Raw genomic sequence first — 18,499 nt, 5'->3', positions numbered from 1 at the left:
GTGCATCCAGCAGTGGGAGAGATGAATCATACGCTGTTCTATTATTAGTTTTCTCGGAAGTTTCCACGCTGATTTCAAAAAATTTAGTCCTTTATCTTCTGCCTTGCATAAGAATTTTCAATGCAGTTTTCTAATGGCTAGCTGCTAGTCTATTATTTTTTACATTAACTTCATATTTAGGAGCCCCATAAAAATGATTATCATTTTAGTAGTTGCCATAATAGTCTTAGGGATTTACGTACAACCAGATCTCATTTGCTTACAGAAGAAACACTTCACATTGTTTAATATAAAATCAGGCATCCTAATCTTGTTCCTAGTCCAGTATTTCACCATGAAGGCTGATATTAACTATGGCTTTACACTGCTGCCTTCCCAGCTGGAGATGCTATAGGCTCCTTTTTGTTTCTCTTTGGAAGAGTTTTTATTTGAGAAGTAATGACCTTTGTCAAATGTTTTGGATATAGCTATTAAAATGACCCAACCACATTCTTTGGGGTTTTGTTGTTGCTTGTTTGTTTGTCTGAGTGGATGAGTCACTGTATGACTCTGGCTGGCCTGAAATAGCTCAGAATGGATTCCAACTGAGGATCCTCCTGCCTCAGTCTCCAGTGTGCTGGGATTACAGGCTTGCATCTATAATATTTGGCTTCCTTTGCTTGCTTATTTGCCTTTAATAAGGTGAATTCTTTTAACTTATTTTTGAGTGCCAAATCAACCATGCAGTCTTGTGATCAGAGTTATCAGGGTTTTCCAGTACTATATATGGTGATGCCAGTGCCCTGGGATACCTGCTAGGAAAGCTGTTAACAGCGAGTAGAACCAGCCTGGGAGAGAGAAATATGTTGCAGTCAATAAAACTAAAAGGGGTAGAGATCTGAAGAGCATTTTGACTTAAGACTTGCAGATGCAGAGTTTAGAGTTAGCCCAGCTGGTTTTCAGTCTTGCTTTGGTCCAGTATTTCCTTACTATGCTCCTTCCTTACATTTTGGAATAGTAATGTATAGCTGATGTCATTACATGTTGGAAGTATATGATCTGTTTTATTATTTTGATTTTACATGGAATTACAATTAAGAGATTTCATGAATCTCAGAAGAGACTTGGAACTTTAGACTTTTCAATAAGTTTAAGGCAATTATAGACTATGGGGACTTTTGAAGTTGAACTGAAAGTATTTCTGCATTATTACAGGACTTCAATTCTTTTGGGGCCAGGGAATGGAACATGTGGTTTGATAGAAAGCACTATTAGGAGATACGGCCTTGTTGGAGGAAATGTATCACTGTGGGGGTGGGCTTTCAGGTCTCATATATACTCAAGCCACACCCACTGTGTGAGACCACTTCCTGTTGCCTATGCAGGATGCAGAATTCTCAGCTCCCTCTCAAGCACCATGTCTGCCTGCACTCCACCATGCTCTCTGTCATAATGATAATGGACTGAACCTCAGAAACTGCAAGCTGCTACCTTAATCAAATGTTTTCCTTTATAAGGGTTGCTGTGGTCATGGTGTCTCTGCAAAGCAATAGAAACTCTAATACAGATGGTGAGTGCACAGACTAATTTACAGAGCTTACATTAATTCACCGATGTGGTTTGAGTCACTCAGTTTTATAATGTATTAATCAGAGGGCATACTCAAATGGTTTAAGTCAATTCTATTATTTCTGTTACTTTGCACAGGATCACCAACAATTCAGGGTTAAAGATGCACAAGGATTTCTATGTTTGTGTATGGATACGATACGGTCCAGGGTGAACTGACTGGTCTGCCTTATCCAGGCCCCAGAGGTTCAGACCCTGACTGTGTCAGCAGCTCTGACCCAGCTGGAGGCAGAAAGAACAAAGGAAGCTGCAGATCACACCAGGAAGGAAAATGAATATCACTTACCTTTTTCTAACAAAATTGTATCCAAAGAAAATGAGAAAATACCAAACGAAAATGAAGATAGAAATGATACATCCGATCTTTATATAGATGTGAAAAGCCAAGTTAGCAAGCTTTAGGGCACTCTACGTGAGAGAGCAGTATGGAGTTTGTGCAGGGGCTCTTTCCTCAGCAGAGGCGTGCTCCATCTGTCCACACTCCCCCTCCGGGGCTTCCAAACTGCCTTCTCACATTACCTCCAGTCATCCTTAGAGAGGTTGACCAGAATATTCATCTCCTCGTCATCCTGCAGAAGGCGGTAGGCTGCACTCAAGTGGTGGTTCTCCAGTACAGACCTGTCATTGTACAAGATAGCTGGATCCGACCTGTGCAGAGAGACACACAAACTCCTTCAGATTGGGGCCTAAACGGCGTGTCTATTTTCAGCACCAGCAACTCCGGGCTCCCGCTCACATCCACTTAGCGTGTGCAAGGACATGGAACAACGATCTTATTAGAGTGCAGAGACAATTTATTTTTTCCTAAATGTAAATGAAAATAAATAACCAAGAAGATCCCAAAATGTTTATAAGAAGCTGACGTACATGCTATCAAAGCAGCATGAGGATGGAGACCACAGAAAGGTCCAGAGAACTGACCAGTGCAGGCCCTGAACCCAGAGCATAGGCAAGAGAGGCCAGAGGGACGTGTCATTGCCAACAGCTGATCCACACTCCAGGGGATGTGTGCCTGCCTGGAGGGTCTGGGAGGACGCATCCATGATGGCAGCAAACAGCAGCCGCAGCTTCTGAGCACAGTTGAGGCTCGTGCTCTGGGTCTTGCTGTCACAGGGATACAGGGAATAGCCTTTGTGGGGCTGGGGAGATGGCCCGCTCAGAAAAGTGCTCAACAAACAAGAAGAACTGAATCTGATCCTCTGAAGTCACATTAACAATCCAGGTGTGAGTCAGGCGGTGATGGCACATGTCTTTAATCCCAGCACTTGGGAGGCAGAGGCAGGTGGATCTCTGTGAGTTCAAGGCCGGCCTGATCTACAAAAAAGAGATTCAAGACATCCAGGGCTACACAGAGAAACTCAGTCACAAAAAAAGCAAAGCCAACTGTTGTGTGAGCCCACTTGTTTGTTTCACCACAAACTCCCGAAATAACCACACGGAAACTGTGTCAGTTAAACCACGGCTTGGCCCATTAGTTCTAGCTTCTTATTAGCTAAATCTTACATCTTAATTTCTATTAATCTGTGTGATGTGGGAGAGTCTTCTGTTTGTGTTGATTTCATTGGTTAATAAAGAAACTGCCTTGGCCCATTTGATAGGCCAGCCCTTAGGTGGGTGGAGTAGACAGAACAGAATGCTGGGAAGAAGGGAAGTGAGGCAGATGATTCAGGCAATCGCCATGTCTCTCCTCTCTGAGACAGTCGCCATGAAACCAGCCACCAGGTCAGACATGCTGAATCTTTCCCGGTAAGGCACCACCTCGTGGTGCTGCACAGATTATTAGAAATGGGTTAATCAGGATGTGAAAGTTAGCCAGTAAGAGGCTAGAGATAATGGGCCAGGCAGTGTTTAAAAGTATACAATTGGTGTGTTGTTATTTCGGGGTATAAGCTAGCCAGGCTGCCGAGAGCCAGGCAGCAGGAAGCGGCCGCTGCTCCTCACTACAGAATCTGTGCATCACCACAAGGGCATGGTCTACCAGCAAAGTTTCAGCTTGTCTGGCAGCAGCTCCATGGCTTCTTCTTTCTGACTCTGCCTTTTTTTCCCCAGCATTCATTATAGTTTTCCCCACCTAGATCTGTTCTACCCTATCACAGGCCAGGACAGTATCTTTCTTCAACAATGGTGTTCACAGCCTACAGAGGTGACTCCCACGTCAACCAACCAACCACACTACAAAACACAGCAAGAGCCAGGTATGGTGCCTTTGCGGGTGGAGCCTGGAGGATCTCTAGGCTCCCTGGTTGGCCACCCTGGCAGAATGGAGCTTCAAAGCAATACGATATCTGTCACGCATGTCAGATCTACAAGACGTGTCATGCTCGTGGCGCGCATGTGGCATACATCATAACCGTCATGTGTGCCATTTCTGTCACGCACGCTGTTTCTGTCACTCGTGTCTGATCAGTCACAGCACCATATCTGTCAAGCATCCATCACACATGTGGTTTCTGTCACATGTGTCATATTCACCACACGCGCCACACGCACCACGCATGTTGCATCCGTCACGTGTCGCATTCACCAAAGCGTGCCACATCTGTAAAGCAGTTCATTTCTGCCATGCGTGTCATATCAGACAGCGTGTCACATCTGTCATGTGTGTCGTTTCTGCCATGTGTATCATATTCACCACACGTGCAACACCCGTCCGCGCTGCCATTTCCGCCATGCATGTCATATTCGCCATGTGTGTCACTTTTGTCGTGCGTGTCGAGTTCATCGCGCCAAGTTCATCATGCGCATTGCATCTGTCAAGCATGTCATTTCCTCCACGCAGTCGTTTCCGCCTCACGTGTCACTGTTCGGTCACGTGTGTTGGGTCTGTCACACGTGTCATTTCAGTCATGTGTGTCACATCTGTCGTGCGTGTCTTATCGGTCATGTGTGTCATATTTGTTATGCCAGTCTGGTTCTGGCCAGTCTCAGCTGGTTCAGACCGGTTTAGAGTGGTTTCTACCTGCTCAAACTGGTTCTTCAAAACTGGTCTGAACCCGTTTGGTCTGGTCTGAACTGGCCTGAACCGGTTGGAGCCCGTCTGAACCAGTTGAAACTGGTCTGAACCAAACTGAACCAGTCAAAACCGGTCTGAACCGGTCTTAACCAGTCGGGGCCCATCTGAACCAGTCTGAACCAGTTTGGTCCAGTCTGAACCGATCTGAACTGGTCTATACTGGTTGGGGCCAGTCTGAACTGGTCAAAACCAGTCTGAACTAGTTTGGGCCGGTCTGACCTGGTTGGGACTGGTCGAAACCAGTCGGAACCGGCTGAGATGGGAAACAGACATGCACGAAAAATATGACACACATGACAGATAAGACATGCACGACAGAAATGGCATGTGTGACAGATCTGACACACGTGGCCGAAATGACGTGTGTGGTCGGAATGGCATGTGTGGCAGATGCAGCACACATGATGAGTTTGAAACGTGTGTGTTATGTGTGTCAGTGCATCATATTTGTCATGTGTGTCACGTGCTTCATATTTGTCATGTGTCATGTGTCATATGCTTATGTGTCATGGGTTTATCATGTATGCCATATTTGTCGTGTGTGTCATGTGCGTATTTGTCATGTGTGTCATGGACCAGTCTGGTCTGGTCTGGACCCGTTCGGTCCAGGTGGACAAGTGTTTGCAAGTAGGAATGTGGCTGACCCCAAAGAAGCTATACTAGAAGGTTGGCACCCAGCATGGGGAAGGCTTCCCTTAACTACACAGATGGAGCCTCTTTCCCATAGTCTTCCAATAGGACCATATATGTTGCCCTTTCCTGAGACCCAGGCAGCTAGGCAGAATTCATACAACTGGCTAGGAGCAACGGCAGGATACTCAGGGAAGGATCCAGTGACCCTCCCTGCCAACAGTCAACAGCCCTATGTGATGCTCTTTGGCAAGCAGCCCATTGGTGGCCCAGGAGGAAGTAAACTTTGGTTTGCTGTTGGGATCAGATCCTTAGCATGAGAGGTTGAGGCTGGGTGGGAGGAGTGAATCATGGCTTCTGAGCTGGGACATGAGGAGTGGCCAGGGAGTGACAATCAGATGAGTGTGGGAATCACATGGTATTTCTGTTGCTTCCTGGCTTTGTGTCTGCATCATTGATGACCTCTCTTGGCCCACATCAGTTCCATGAGTGATTGTGACATTGTATTTATCAGGATGCTCAGGATTGAAATTGTTAGTTTGACAGAAGCCCTCCAATGGTTATATGAATTTTGTGATGTCATGTGCATGACATCTGTGGCTCTATGCACCCTGTACCACACCTGTTAGAAATATGTAGAGGAGCACAGGACATACATAAATAACAGATGAACATTATAATAGTGAAGAAAGGAAGAGCCACTTTAGATCTGAATAAAACATGAGAAATAGCAGCAGGTGGTTTTTAAAACACTGTGTGTTCAATGAAGTCGCCCAGGCTCCTCTCTTGTTTATAAGTTAATCTTTTCAAAATTCAAAATAGAGCAACCACATAAAAGCAAAGTGATGAACGCACAACTTGCTGACATCTAAAATTACATCCCTGCCTCCGCGTGCCTGCTCTACAAACATTTCAACTGCCTCACCGTGTCTGAATGTGGAAATTGTTGGTAGTTCCAGTGTGTTCGTAGTCGTGGATGGCAGCCGAGAAGATTATTGCAAAGATCTCCAGTTCCGTCAGCCAGTTCTGCAAGAGAGATTCACAGCAATCAGGTAATTGTCTCTCGCTCACACAGCTTGAGCGTGCTGACAACATACTCACCCTGCTGCCTTCCACCCTACAGCTGCTGGCTGTTGCCAAACAAGTTTTTTTATACATAGAAGTAATGGGGGCTTCTCCTCATTGAGGAGACTGTGAACTTGTAGTTTGACCATAACACTCAAGGTTGGAAGAACTATTACTCTGATCCGACGTTCCAGAAAGACAGCAACAGTGAACATGAAGAACTTGAAATGTCCTCATCAAATAGCTTTCCCACTCAAAATAAAATTCTTATCTTCCTTTCCTTTCCTTTTCCTGTCCCCCCTTCCCCTGGGAAGAATTCAATGCAATGCCCTCTCTCATTTATAAAGAAGTAATGAAAAGTTTTAACACAATGTCAAATGTGGGAGCCAGCCATGATAAGCTAAGTCTGGGCAGGGCACCCAAAGGAAGTTCTTTACTTTCAACCATTATCACCTGCCAGTGTAGGACTCAGCCAGCGATCAATTAAACAAGAGGCCTGGGGCTCAGTAGTTTACCCTGATGCAGCGCCTGGTTGCAGGAAGAACCCCGAGATTACCTGAGCACCACCCAAAAACAGACCATCTAAAGGAAATGCCTAACATTCCAACCACCTGCCAGAACACACTCACCAAGACACCCCTAGACAAATGTCAGCCAATCAGCGGTGGGTCCTAAACTTCAGAAGCCCCTCACCTCCACCTTTAATATTATGAAAACCCAATTCTAACTGAGCATACAAGTGTCTTGCCTACATGTGTGTCTTGTGCTACATGTATGTACTACCCACAGAAGTAAGAAGAAACCACCAGATTCCCTGGAACTGGAGTAACAGAGATTGTAAGCCATCATATGATTGCTGGTATTTGAACGTAGATCCTCTGGAAGAGCAGCTTGTGCTCTTAACCACTTTTTTGTCTGTTTGTTTGTTTTATGTTTTGTTTTCTGAGACAGGGTTTCTCTGTAACTTTGGGGTCTGTCCTAGAGCTAACTCTTATAGACCAGGCTGGCCTCAAACTCACAAAGATCCACCTGCCTCTGCCTCCCAATTAATGATTAAAACTGTGCACCACCACCACCACCTGACTGCCTCCTTTTAAATGTAGAAACCCACATACCTTTCACATGTTCATAAAGGAACTAGCTGTGTAGCTGCTATCCCCACAGAATGAGAAAATGAGACCAGAGGAAACTCAGGATCCACCAAAGTCACACAGTTGTTCATATGACAAGCCATATAATATATTTTCCAGAATTCTCACCTATCATCTGGAGAGTAAATTTCCTTTGTTTATATTTTATATTTATTTAATTTTGGATAAACTTATGTATGTATAAAATTATATGACATCTCTTCTTGATATTCTTCACATATATAATACCTATTCTTCCCCTTTTTTTGAAAAAGGGTCTTAAAGAACATGCTAGCTCAAAACTCAGTATGTAGTCCAGTCTGACCCTGATCTCACAGAAATCCTCTTTTTCTTAGCCTCCTGAGTGCTAGAATTACAGGCTTGCACCTCTGCACGTGGCCATATTGGTATGTTTTCTTCCTTAATACGATATTATTACTAATCTGCTTTGAACAATTCCCTGTATACAAGTCTTGTTCTAGTCCTATACAAAGTCAATATCATGTTTTAAAATAAGATGGTAGATAGGAGTTAGCATAGAGCCTAAACAAATTCAAGTCACAAAACATCAGGAGTCTAAACATCAGAAAGCCTGCAAAGGAATAGTTCCCACATTACAAATATCAGGCACACTTCCTTCCTGCCCAAACACACTAACGGCTACTCTTAGTTATCACCTAGCTTCTAATAAACCCAAACAGCAAGGGATCAAACGGGCATACAGCAAAATCTAAACTGTACCTTTGAAGCTCATTGTAAAACCCAGTCCTTGAGATGATCAGTATGCATACGGGCTTAGGGATGAGAAGGGGGGAAATGATATCCGGGGAAGGAAACAGGAGGGACATGAAATAGTTTCACAAAAACAAGCCTCGCTGATGGTGACAAGGAGAGCATGGAGCGGAGGAGGGCATTTTCAGAAGCGTCTGTCCATCCTGAGCAATGGAATGAGTCCCTGGACCGCAATGGGAATCAGGGCAGACCGGGACCTCAAATATCAGGCACTGAAAGCCAGAGTGAGTGAGGAATGTAAACTGACTCAGCCGGCAGTGGTGCTTACACCCCGGAGAGTCTAGAGCCAGCCCAGCACACCAGGAAGACTATTTGTCCAAATAGAGAGAGGGAGGAAAAGTCCTCACAGTACGTGGAAGTAACTGAATGTGTGGCAGACATGGATAAAAAGAAGTTACAGCCAAGCAAACAACGGATTACATATGGCCTCCAAACACTGAGTCAAGAGCCAAACACTTCCTGGGTCGTATCAGAGAGCATCCGTGGTAAAGGAAAGATGGAGAAGGCAGAAGAAGCCACTCTGAGGAAAACTGATATTCGTATTTTAATGGGGCTCAAATTTATTTGTATTTTCCCGCTTAATTACTGTGAGTGCTGAGGTTTTGTGTCAGAATATAAGCAATCAGAAATTTAAGTTCCGCAGGCATTTTGTTGTAGGATTATCTGACTGTGACATTTCCCCGTCTTCCAAATTGGTGTGTCACGGCTTCATTCACGGGCAGAGCTGCTTGGACACCTGGATATGGTAGGTTTTGGACTACTACATCTGTGGCTCAGAAAAGCAAGCTGTGTGCTTAGGCAGTGGGTGAGTGAGGGCAACTGTATACAACAGAGGAAATCTGAAGAAAATGGACATGGGTGGGTCATTTTCCACTGCTGCAGGATACATTACTCTAAGTAAGCTGTGACGTTGCTGTGGGAACAGCAGTTTCTATTTTTACAATACTGTTCTGATGCCTTCAGAAATCACCACAAAAAGATGGTTGAAGAACATCATATGCACACACACACACACAAAGAAGGGGTGAGTCATGAGAAGACAGATGAGTAGATAAAGTGTCATACAAACATAGAGACCCAAGTTCCATTCCTAGCACCCATGTGAAAAGTCAGGTATGGTGGCTGTGATGTGGGATTTCCCTCTGTATGCTATGAATATGTTTTATCATCATTGGTTAATAAAGAAGCTGCTTTGGCCTATCGCTTCCTAGGCAGGAAGTCCAAAGATTCAGAGAGAAAGAAGGCAAGGTCAGGGAAATGTCTGTAGTTGATGAAGGAGAAAGACGCCAGAACCTGCTGGATACTACAGGCCTATAGGCTGAATATAGATGTCCCAATGTGGCAGAAGAGCTTTGAGGGCCTGTCCAAGCAGTGAGATGTCTCTGTCAATTCTAGAACTTTAGATGTTGCTTAAAATGCACATCCTATTTACTTAGGTAATATTATATCCTTCTAGGGTCTTTGATGGAGTTGAAGATACATAGAGTTTTACTTAGTTATAATAAAAGATAAAGTAGATATAAAACTTTAGATTGACAAATATAATTGTTGCTTGATCCTTATTTTGTTATTTGTAATTTTACTATGTTAAAGTTAAAAACCTTTCTTTTAATTTAAACAGAAAAGGGAAAGGATCTGGAATTCCCCTCTATATGCTGTGAATATGTTTTATTACTATTGGTTAATAAAGAATCTGCTTTTCCCTATGGTAGGGCAGAATATAGTTAAGCAGAAAGTCCAAATAAAGATACAGAGAAAAAGAAGGCAGAGTCAGGGAGATACCATGTAACTGCTAAAGGAGAAAGATGCCAGAACCTTAGTAGTAGGCCACAGCCTCATGGTGATATATAGATTAGTAGAAATGGGTTAATTTAAGATGTAAGAACTAGCTAGAAATATACCTGAGCCACTGGCCAAACAGTGTTGTAATTAATATAGATTTTTGTGTGAATATTTGGGTCTGGGCAGCTGGAAACAAATGCTCAGTTTCCGTTTATATGGCTGCGATCCCAAGTCTAGAGAGATAGAAACATGCAGGTCCCCGGGGTTCTCTGGCCAGCCAGTTTAGCCTAATTGGTAAGCTCTAGGCACCTAAGAAATTCTCTCTCAAAGACAAGATAGAGAGGCCCAATGAAGGACACCTGAGGTTGTCTTTGGTCCTTCACATGCTCATACACATACATGCACCTGCACACACACACACACACACACACACACACACACACACACCTGTGCATATATGCACATGCTACAAATAACTGAGCACAGTGTCATTGGCTGTTATACCGTTGATTCCAAGGATAATTTGCATTAGCATAAATGCTTCAGAGAGTTTCTTTAGAGTTGATGAAGCTGCTTGATTCAGGTTTATATTGCACAGGATACTGTGCACAATGGGTACTCAAACATATTGATTAGAGGAGCTCAAGCACGATTCAGCCTCTGCTTTGATTTGCTCTACATTATTGTGTTCAAGTATGTACCTTTGAGGATTCTGAGGTCCAAGGGGTTCTTTTTCACCAAAGATATTGCAGAATTATAGCCAAATACCTAAATGTATGGCCATTGGCGTCACACCTGGAGAACTAGAGAGATCGGCTCACTGTTTAAGAATACTTGCTACTTTTGTAGAGGACCAGGTTCAGTTCTTAGCACCCACATGGCAATTCACAGTTCTTTGCTACTTTGGTTCCCAGGAATCCAAAGCCCTCTTCTAAAGTTCATGGGCACTAGGCTTGTACAGGGGTGTATACGGACACACAATCAAACATTCATATGCATAAATTTATTTTAGAAAATGAATATTAGAAAACATAAAAGAAATCAGATCTGGGGCCAGCTTCGCTATCCACTGTAATATTTTGCTATGGTCACCATAACAAAATACCATAAAAACTCATTTTGTAGGGGTAGGATCAGTTTCCCCAGACTGAAAACCACTGATTTACAGAAAATCATAATCTATTGCACATTTGTACAGACAAATAGCCAAAGTATATTTGTATAGACATTTAAGAAGACAATTTGTAGTAATTCTTTGTGTTAGCTTTCCATTAGTGTGGAAATTTGAATGTAATTGACCCCATAATCTCACAGGGAGTGTTCCTATTAAAAGGCATGGCTTTGTTGAAGTAAGTATGGCCTTGTGGGAAGAAATGTGTCACTATGGAAACTGGCTTTGTGGTTTCCTGTGTTCAGATATTACTCAGTGTTTCAGTTGACTTCCTGCTTTTTGCAAGATGTAGCAATCTCAGTTCGAGCACCACGCCTACCTGCAGGCCTCCATGCTCCCCAGCATAATGATAAATGGACTGAACCACTTAAACTGTAAGCAAACCACCCCAATTAAATGCTTTCCCTTATAGGAGTGGCTATGGTCATGGTGTTTCTTCACAGCAAATGAAAACCCAAACTAAGACAATTACTAGACAAGTGCCTGAGATTAATCATCATATAGAGAAGGCAAAAAAGAAATAAAGAAAGAAAAAATAGAAAAAAGAAAAACCAGCCTACAATTCATAATCCCAGAGAACCTAGACAACAAAGAGGACCCCAAGAAAGGCATACATGAATCTAATCTACATGGGAAATAGAAAAAGACAAGATCTCCTGAGTAAATTGGGAGCATGGGGACTATGGGAGAGGGCAGAAGGAGAAGAGAAACGAAGGAAGGGCAGTAGAGAAAAATATACAGCTCAATAAAAACAAAACAAAAAAGTCTAAAAGGTCAGATAGGGTGGGAGGAGCTCTGTTGAAGAACTCTTAACAGACATGTGGGAGGCTCTAGGCTCAACCCCCAGTACTGCAATACATACATACATACATATATGTACAGCAGACAGTTAATAATGTTTGCAAATAAAAAAAGGAAATTTGTCAAGATGGTAGGAGGATGGCAATCTGTTGTAGCTGGAGAAAATATACATATATATTTAGACTGAAGTATGATTCACTGAAGTATGATTTGGGCTTGACTGGCTGCATATTTAAGCTTAACTTTGAATTAAATATGTTTTACTTGATTTGTATATAAATTTATAATTCAGAACTTTTAGTCAGTGGTTCCAAATGATAAGCATATATGATGGATTCTTATTTTCACATGATAGAAGAATTCACTCACTCACACGAGAAATGTAAAGAAGCACAGATATTCCTAACACACGTATACATGCACATGTATGATGTAATAAAAGTTCAGAATGTCTTTTGGCTAAGGAAGCGCTATTGAAGCTGGACATGGCTGAACATGCCTGCAACCCCAGAACTGGGAGATGAAGGCAGGAGGAGCTAAGAGCTCTCTACTCAGTCTACACCAAATGGAAGCTTCAGGCTTTGCTGACTCCCCATGGGAGGCCTTACACTTTCTGAGGAGTGGATGGGGAGTGGGATAGGGTGGGGGGAGAGGTGCGGGGGGGGCTGTGGTTGGTATGTAAAATAAACAAAAAAAAAGTTAAAAAAGAGAGGAAGGACAAAGCTCAACACTTAGTAGAAGAGCAAAGGGCCAGGAAGGAAGCAGAAGGGAATTCTGGGTCTCCTTCTTAAAGACACCAGTCCCATGGTGGGAGCTTTGCCTCTATTACCCCATTACTTCTCAAAGTCCTCGCCACCCAATCCCATCACTGTGAAGTAGTTTAACAGAGTCCCCAGCTCATAGCAAGTGCTCCATAAACCTTTGAGTGTACGGTTTGAAACTGAAATTCCATCGATGTATTCGTCATTTTTATCATTAAGAAATCACCCATTCTGTTTTCATAGGTTTGTCAATGTTTTAGTGTTAGGAAGATAAAAACTACCTTCTTGTTATATACTATTCCTTTTCAAAACTACCTTTTCTAACAGAAAAATACACATTTTGTATGGATTTCAGAGTTATCAGGTTATACATTAATTTTTTTGAAAATTGAATTAGTATTTATTGTTTTGATGAAAATTACCATTCAAACAACAGAACAGTTTCCCACTTAAAGCACAATACATTCATCTACTCATTTAATCATTAGTTTTGAGTTCGAGTTTTATCGATTTTTTTTTTCGGTGTTGAAGTTCTTTATAGATAATCATACATTTTTTTAAACTGCTGAGAATGTACTTTTTACATCATACTTATTAATTTCTGGTACAAAAATGGCTCTTGCAAATTTTCTCCGCATTTTATCCTTTTAAAATAACATATTGTATCACATGGGTTCTGTAGAAAATTGGTTAGTGTTGTCTTAGTGTGTCAGTCTGTGTCTTCATGCGTCTATCTCCACTAGACATGCCTGCGTCAGTCCACATCTTCATGGGCTTCGGTGTGGATGCTTCTTCACCACCCCGTGTCTTCACAGCTCTGTCTTCATGCAGCCGCCTCTGCATCATTCAAGGTCTTCGTGGGGCTATTTTGGTGTGGACAATTCTGTTTTATTCCATATTTTCGTGGGATTATCATTTAATATCGCTTTTGGTCTGAGTTTTTGGTAGAAACTCTTTATCTTATAAAATGAGTCCTCTCTATAACATTTCTATAATTTTGAAATGGCTTCTCAAATATTATTTTTTTTCCAAAATGAGCCTTTTAATAAAAACTAAAACATGATGATGAGTTTTGGGGAAATTCTACAATAATCTAGTAATAATACTTCCTAAGTTGAAGGAAGGGTAAAGTCAATATTTTTGATATTTTACTCTTGATCATCTTCAAGGTAAAATCTTTCTCATGTTGCAGACAAGAGGAAATCAAGATGCCATTCTAAAGGAGCTGTGTATGCCATTCCCATGACTACTTTGCTTAAGTTTTTCTAAGAACTGACTTTAATATTTCCAAACTTTCTCAATATTTTCAAACTTTTAAAATAGCATATCTCATTCTCTGAGATTTGTAGGAAAATACTCGGTATCAGTCCGCAGAGTAGTCCCAGAATCCCACACTGGTGGAGTCAGAAGCTGTGCTCAGTTCAAACAGTGTGGCTGGATTTATGGTAATTGACACAAAAGCAGCGCTCAATTTTTGTTGAATGTGCAGAGAGCAGGTTTAGATGCAGATTCCCTTGTAGATGAATATATCCAGGCCAACAAATGTGAGCCAAAAATACAGTGTTCATGGTTCAGTTAACCCATGCCACACCAAGATGATACTCACTGAGAAGGGATACCCTGTTCCTAAGCCATAGGAGGGCACTTCACAGGGAAAAAAAAGGATACCCCAGAGCATACTGTAGAAATTAAATATAGGGCATGGGGATAAATTCAGTTTCAAATAAGTTCAAATAGAAGGGAAAAACAAATTCCTACAGGTCTTCTTAAGTCAATCTCAGTAAAAGCTTTTTTATTTGTTTGTTCATTTGTTTTCATTTTGTTTTGTTTCGCCACCAACATCCATGCATATTAAAAATGATGACTTATGGAGGTAAAGAAGACAAAGGGGCTGGTGGGGTGTGGACCAAGGTGCTTCATGACAAACCAGAAAATCTGAGTTCAATCCCTGGCCTCCACAGGGTAGGAGGACAGAACTGACTGCTACAGATTGTCCTCTAACATCTACATGTGTGTTGTAGCACAAGAATCCCCCAACCATGCACTATAAACAAACAAACAAAACAAATAATAAAAATGTAAGAAGTCAAAGGCACAATCAACTCAAACAAGCTAGTACATCAAATGGATTAGAGAAAAGATGTCTAAAACCATCTAAAGAGCTGAAAAGCAGAACTATGACAATGATATTTCAAATGACTAAAAAGCTTTAGCTTTAAAAAATACATAAGATGTGAATATCCAGAGTGCTTCTGAAAAAGACCTAGCAGGTTAAGCCAAATATGAGTTGGAGCAATGGTTGATGAATCTACTGGCTATAACTTCAGAATATGTGAAAATTATTGTTAGTTGACTATTGCAAAGGGTCAAAAAATCATTCTATATGTGGAAATATATGTTTAGCTCTTGAATTATTCCTTAATTGGTCATTTTCTATTTCACTGGGCCCACGAAGAACATTTAAGAGAACCCCAAGGCTCTCCACAGTGAACAGGGGGACACTTCAGAGTACTCTCTAGGGAGCTCTCAGAGAACCCCAAGGCTTTCCACCATGATTATGAGAACACATCAGAACACCCCAAAGCTCTCCAAGGTGATGCCGGGAAATAGGGTATCCACAAGGCATCATCCAACCTGGGCTCATCCTCATCACCTCCGGGACACCCTCCAACACAGATGTGTGTCCCTGACTGTACTTACTGCTACTCCTGTCTTATAGAGGAGGTAATGCACAGTCTGCGTGACGTCAGCGGCATGCATCAGGTTGTGGTAAGGATTTTTGTGCTTGCTGTATCCCACTTCCAGGGCCTCCACAAACGAGACAAGCGCAGAAATGGGGATCTGAAAGAGAAGAGAAAGCTTCACTCACTAAAGGGCAGACTTACCTTAAGGGAAACATTAAGATCCCCACTTTGCTCATTTGGGGGAGCTTGTAGATCACATGAGGAGCAAAAATGTTTAGCAGTTAATAAAATTCCCCGTGAAACTGTCAGATGCTTTGAGAGTCTAAGACCAGGTCCCTGGTTGAAGAACAGTCAGTCTTACAAACTGGTTTTGTTCCCAGTTCAGGCAACCAAACTCTACAGATTCATCTCAAAGACATTTTGTTTAAAATGTAAACCAGTGGTTTGTGATGTGCACATAGGCAACCCCATTCATTATTAGTGATTACTAAAGCTCTGTATTTCTTTGTACTTTATCTGTTTTTAATCTTTTCCTCCAATTCCAAGACAGAAGAGATGCTATGCAGGACCAATGTCATAAGCCATGTTGAGGAACTTACAAATAGCACCGGGAATTGCCACAGTTTATGACATTTTTAACTATTTGTAACACTTCACTAGCAAAAGAAGACTTTCCAAACTGCAAACCACCAATAACAGACTATTGGGTGATAAAAAGACATAGCCTGTTCCTTTCCCAAACACACTACCACACTGTGCTTCCCTGTATTTCTAATACATACAGTGACCCCTTCCAAAGAGTGTGACTTTGAGGAAGTCACACCAAGTGGCAGCTTACATCTGTCTCACAATCATTTTATAACCTAAGTTTTTTGTGTCCTTTATGTTTTTATCATATTAAATATACTGCCTAGTATATGTTCATTTTTCTTAAATAGAAAGCATGAGCTTCAATATAGCCCTTATGAACGTGATAAAGACTTACTCTATCCGGAGACATAAATATTTGTGTGTAAAACAACCTGCACTTTCCAGAGACACATCCCATCCATCTGATGCTTGAAGTCTGGGAGATCAAATGGACAGAGGTTCCCTTGAGAAAAGGCTGTGCAGTGTGGTGACTGAGGGGCTGACCCTGGAGATGATCCATCCATTCCCTTAGTTTAAGGCAAAGAATTAATCTGCAGCATGGGCGGCTGTGAAACAGCAATGATCTCTCATGGATGAGTGGGAGTTTTGTCTAAATGTGGCATGGTGTGAGAAAAGTTTATGGAAGCTGCTGAGCTCACCACGTCTCCCATGCTACCTCCCAGCCAAGAGTGGTCCATAGTACACACTATCAGGATGCAGTGAGATGAAATGCCCATTGGTGGGCAGCACCTATGGCAGGCCCATCGGAATGATGTCCGCAGATGCCCACAGCAGTTTCCTATGTACTTAGAAGGATCCCCTTGGTCTTGGCATAGAAGTCACATAAGGAGAGATAAATGTATGCAGTTTATCTTTTTAATGAGGTGCTGACCTTAAAACGGCTGATCAGATCATAGCGTGTGAGTAATTCATAGAAAATGAACTTCAGCGCGTGATCTCCACTGGCCTCGTTGAGGGAAAACACATCGAATGACCATTTGTCCACATCCTGCAGGACAGAGCAGGGAGAACGCGCTATTAGTTCACATCACCTATGCAACCGCTAATCTACCCACCTTTGAGTCTCTGTTAGCCCACGCCTGCGACTAAGTAGCCCAAGACTCTAAAGAACTCTCAGTAGCCAGTGTGGTGCTACAAAAATACTTACTGTTTAAAAAAAAAAACAAAGAACTTTATTATTGAGAAGAAGTATTGACAGGCATCATGACTGGTGGTATGACTAATTATACTTCACAGATGAAGAAATGGAGAGATACCCAATTCCTCAAAGGCCTGTTGGAAGCACACGCTTAGGACATGAATGGGATGGGAACACACATGCCTTCCCCACTGGTGCCCCTCTAGGCTCCTTCCTTCAAGCCCATCAGCTGCCACTCTGAGTGCAAACCCGGTGGGGCACATCTCCAGGCACTCTCCAACCCGCTAACATACTGTGTAATGACATCTTCCGAGCCCAGACTTGACACTGTTAACTCACTTCAAAGAGTTCAGAGGCATGAATGATATTGAAGACAAAAATGGGATTGCCACTTCAACTTCAACGGCCAGGATGCAACCAAAGAGACAACATTCACTTCAAGAACAGAAAACATGCTCTCTGGAGCCACAAATCTGGTGACAAATTTTCCCTCTTGCTCTAATACTTCGGTGAAAGAAGCAAATGTAAAATGTGAACTGGACATACAACTTATTTGCCATCATGAATTTCGTATTTGTTCACAAATATTTGCTCCAGAATACACGTAAACATCATCTTCTGTGCTTTTGACACAGTAACACCAGCCACTTGTAGACATAATAAACAAATGTGTGCTTAAATCACAGTCAAATCAATGGGCATTTAGTATCCTCGTCACACCATGGGTATTCCTTCTGTAGTTACAGGACATATATTGACATCCTCTTGATAACGAGGACCCATGAGAGATCACGTAGATGAAGGCCAGGAGTTGGTGCCTCTGGCATCAGAAACTATCTGCACAAAGGACTCAGGGTATCCTAACATGGTCCTGTAATCCCATCCCATGCTCCTGTCACACCTAACCCTCCCATCCATCATGTTCAGCTCAAGACTGCTGGGAATTCTTCCATGGCAGCAAAGCCACATAAAAGCAAACATATAACGTTAAAAAAAACATTTAAGTTTAGTGGTAAATTCAATTCCTTTAGCAATATTTACCCTTCCACTAAAATAATTAAATCTGTGAGGTGAAGTGTTAATCCACAGTTCTTAAATCTCCCAATTCTAGAAAAAGTTATACTTTTCCAAGAGTTACCAAAATGTGCCAGACTGGGAGAGACAAAGGGTCCAGAGTCACACAACACCTGGGAGAGACAAAGGGTCCAGAGTCACACAACACCTGGGTGAAACAAAGGGTCCAGAGTCACACAACACCTGGGTGAAACAAAGG

The 18,499-nt window shown here is 42.2% G+C and overlaps 1 protein-coding gene across 2 annotated transcripts in view; it reads right to left on the bottom strand.

Annotated features, from left to right (window-relative positions):
• Positions 1 to 18,499, bottom strand: part of Pde1c (phosphodiesterase 1C) — a 446,197-nt gene that overhangs the window by 87,846 nt on the left and 339,852 nt on the right. For both annotated transcript variants that reach the window (XM_038319212.1, XM_038319213.1), the window contains 4 exons: positions 16,960 to 17,076; positions 15,454 to 15,594; positions 6,177 to 6,277; positions 2,128 to 2,256 (listed from right to left, as the gene is read on the bottom strand). In XM_038319212.1, the coding sequence (XP_038175140.1) occupies positions 2,128 to 2,256; positions 6,177 to 6,277; positions 15,454 to 15,594; positions 16,960 to 17,076 (488 nt within the window). The remainder of the gene's footprint in view (positions 1 to 2,127; positions 2,257 to 6,176; positions 6,278 to 15,453; positions 15,595 to 16,959; positions 17,077 to 18,499) is intronic.

The sequence above is a fragment of the Arvicola amphibius genome, chromosome 2 (genome assembly GCF_903992535.2).
Source record: "Arvicola amphibius chromosome 2, mArvAmp1.2, whole genome shotgun sequence".
Taxonomy (NCBI): Eukaryota; Metazoa; Chordata; class Mammalia; order Rodentia; family Cricetidae; genus Arvicola; species Arvicola amphibius.
This window is presented reverse-complemented; position numbering and strand designations above follow the sequence as displayed.